General features: G+C 47.9%; 1 protein-coding gene across 1 annotated transcript in view; it reads right to left on the bottom strand.

Annotated features, from left to right (window-relative positions):
- Nucleotides 1–221, bottom strand: part of YME1L1 (YME1 like 1 ATPase) — a 25,921-nt gene extending 25,700 nt beyond the window's left edge. The window contains exon 1 of the mRNA XM_009634564.2: nt 61–221. Coding sequence (XP_009632859.1) covers nt 61–221 — 161 coding nt within the window. The remainder of the gene's footprint in view (nt 1–60) is intronic.
- Between the last annotated feature and the right edge of the window lie 1,583 nt (nt 222–1,804).

Below are 1,804 nucleotides of genomic sequence, written 5' to 3'. Positions count from 1 at the left end.
ATTTGGCGGACCAACAGCCAAAAATAAAAAAAGCAACCCCGAAAGGTGATGAACATTTACCTGGACCCATCCCACGAAGCAAGTTTTCCACGGGGCGGGACAGTGGCCACCGCTGCCTCGAGGGAAGGGAGAGCACGCGTCCGCTCCCCCCGGCACGAGCTCAGGCTGCAGTGGAATACACGTGGGCCGGCGGTAGTTTCACAGCCGGCATAACCCGACATCGGCCACCAAAAGGAGCGATCCCTCCCTGCTGAAATTGCTGCCGACGGGATGCAGCTGAAGTAACGCTGCGGGGTTAAATGACAAATACGGCCAACGATAAATTGTATTTAATGCCATTACAGAAAGGTAATCTAAAACCTGTTTTCTACATTTGATGATTAAATTGCATCTGTTGCTGGGATCTGCGGGATAGCAGCACTCCTTCACACGTACAAGCAAGGCCTCCCTGTGCAGTATCGGCTCTGAAGTGATGCGTTTTAAAGCATCACGAGGGCCCGATGAGATGAATCTGCTGTATTAATGGAGCGCGCGGTTCTGCACTGACCCCGACAGAGCTAGCTCTCGCTGACGCAGACTGCAACAGAACAATTAAGAGTGGTGTGAATGAATTATGAACAGCAATGTATACGTGAAAGCAATGCAAAAGCAAGGGTTAAAAGAATGATGACTGAGAGCAGTAAAACACCGAGGAGGGGGCCTTCCAGCCATGACAGCTGCCATCACAGCTGATGTGTCAGGCGGCCTGTGCTCTGCCAACAGGAGGATGGCAACGAGATCCGGTCTGAGCACACTGTATACGCCACCCCTGCCCCTGCTGTCGCGACAGGAAGGCAAAACATAGCCATGGAGATATCTAAAATGAGGAAACAAAAAACAGCAACCCTGCCTAAGATTAATGGATGCTGAAGTAATCCAGAATTGGAGGGGAGCAGCAGATCACGTTATTCTAACTCCTGACACTAAACCTGCCCAGAAAGCAGTCTGTCATCACCAATCCAGAGAACACCAAGAGACAGTAAAGGCTTGATGGCGATAGGAAGGACCGGATAGGTAGCACACTCAGACACGAGCCATCCTGGCTATGCCATTTGGACATAGAACTCTTGGAGCTTGTGAGTATGCACGTGTGAGAAAATGTGAGTGAAGCCTAAGAAAATTATTATGTGGGACCCAAACCAGTTGTTTCTTTCTAAATAAATACCACCTTAATGTCTCACACTGAGTTCTGTTGAACTGCTACACCTTCAAGCATCCCACAGAAATGAGGGCCACCTATCCACTTGTAGCAAGTAACAACCTACTACCATATTATAAACCTAGATATCAAACTGAGTAGTTATGAGTCAGATCAACAGTTTTGACAGTTTGTCATAGTGAACGTCCTAAAAAAAACCAACCCAAAAACTCCACGCCACAGAATGAATGCTGTGGAATTTTTTTAATTGCTATATACAGTGAAGAGCATGAGGAAATTTTTAAGGAGTCCTTGTCTTGGTTTCGGCAGGGATAGAGTTAATTTTCCTCATAGTAGCTAGCATAGTGCTGTGTTTTGGATTTAGTACCAGAAGAATGTTGATAACACACTGATGTTTTTAGTTGTTGCCAAGTAGTGCTCAGACTACTCAAGGACTTTTTGAGCTTCTCCTGCTCGGCTAGGTGCATAACAAGCTGGGAGTACAGCACAGCTAGGACAGCTAACCCAAACTGTCCGAAGAGCTATTCCATACCATATAACGTCGTGCTCGGGGGGGGTTAGTCGGTCAGTCGGTTGCAGGGGGCCTGCTCCCGGGTCCGGATGGGC

Source organism: Egretta garzetta, unplaced genomic scaffold (genome assembly GCF_000687185.1).
Source record: "Egretta garzetta isolate BGI_Z169 unplaced genomic scaffold, ASM68718v1 scaffold142, whole genome shotgun sequence".
NCBI lineage: Eukaryota > Metazoa > Chordata > Aves > Pelecaniformes > Ardeidae > Egretta > Egretta garzetta.
The sequence above is the reverse complement of the archived record's forward strand: the minus strand, read 5'-3'. Positions and strand labels throughout refer to the sequence as shown.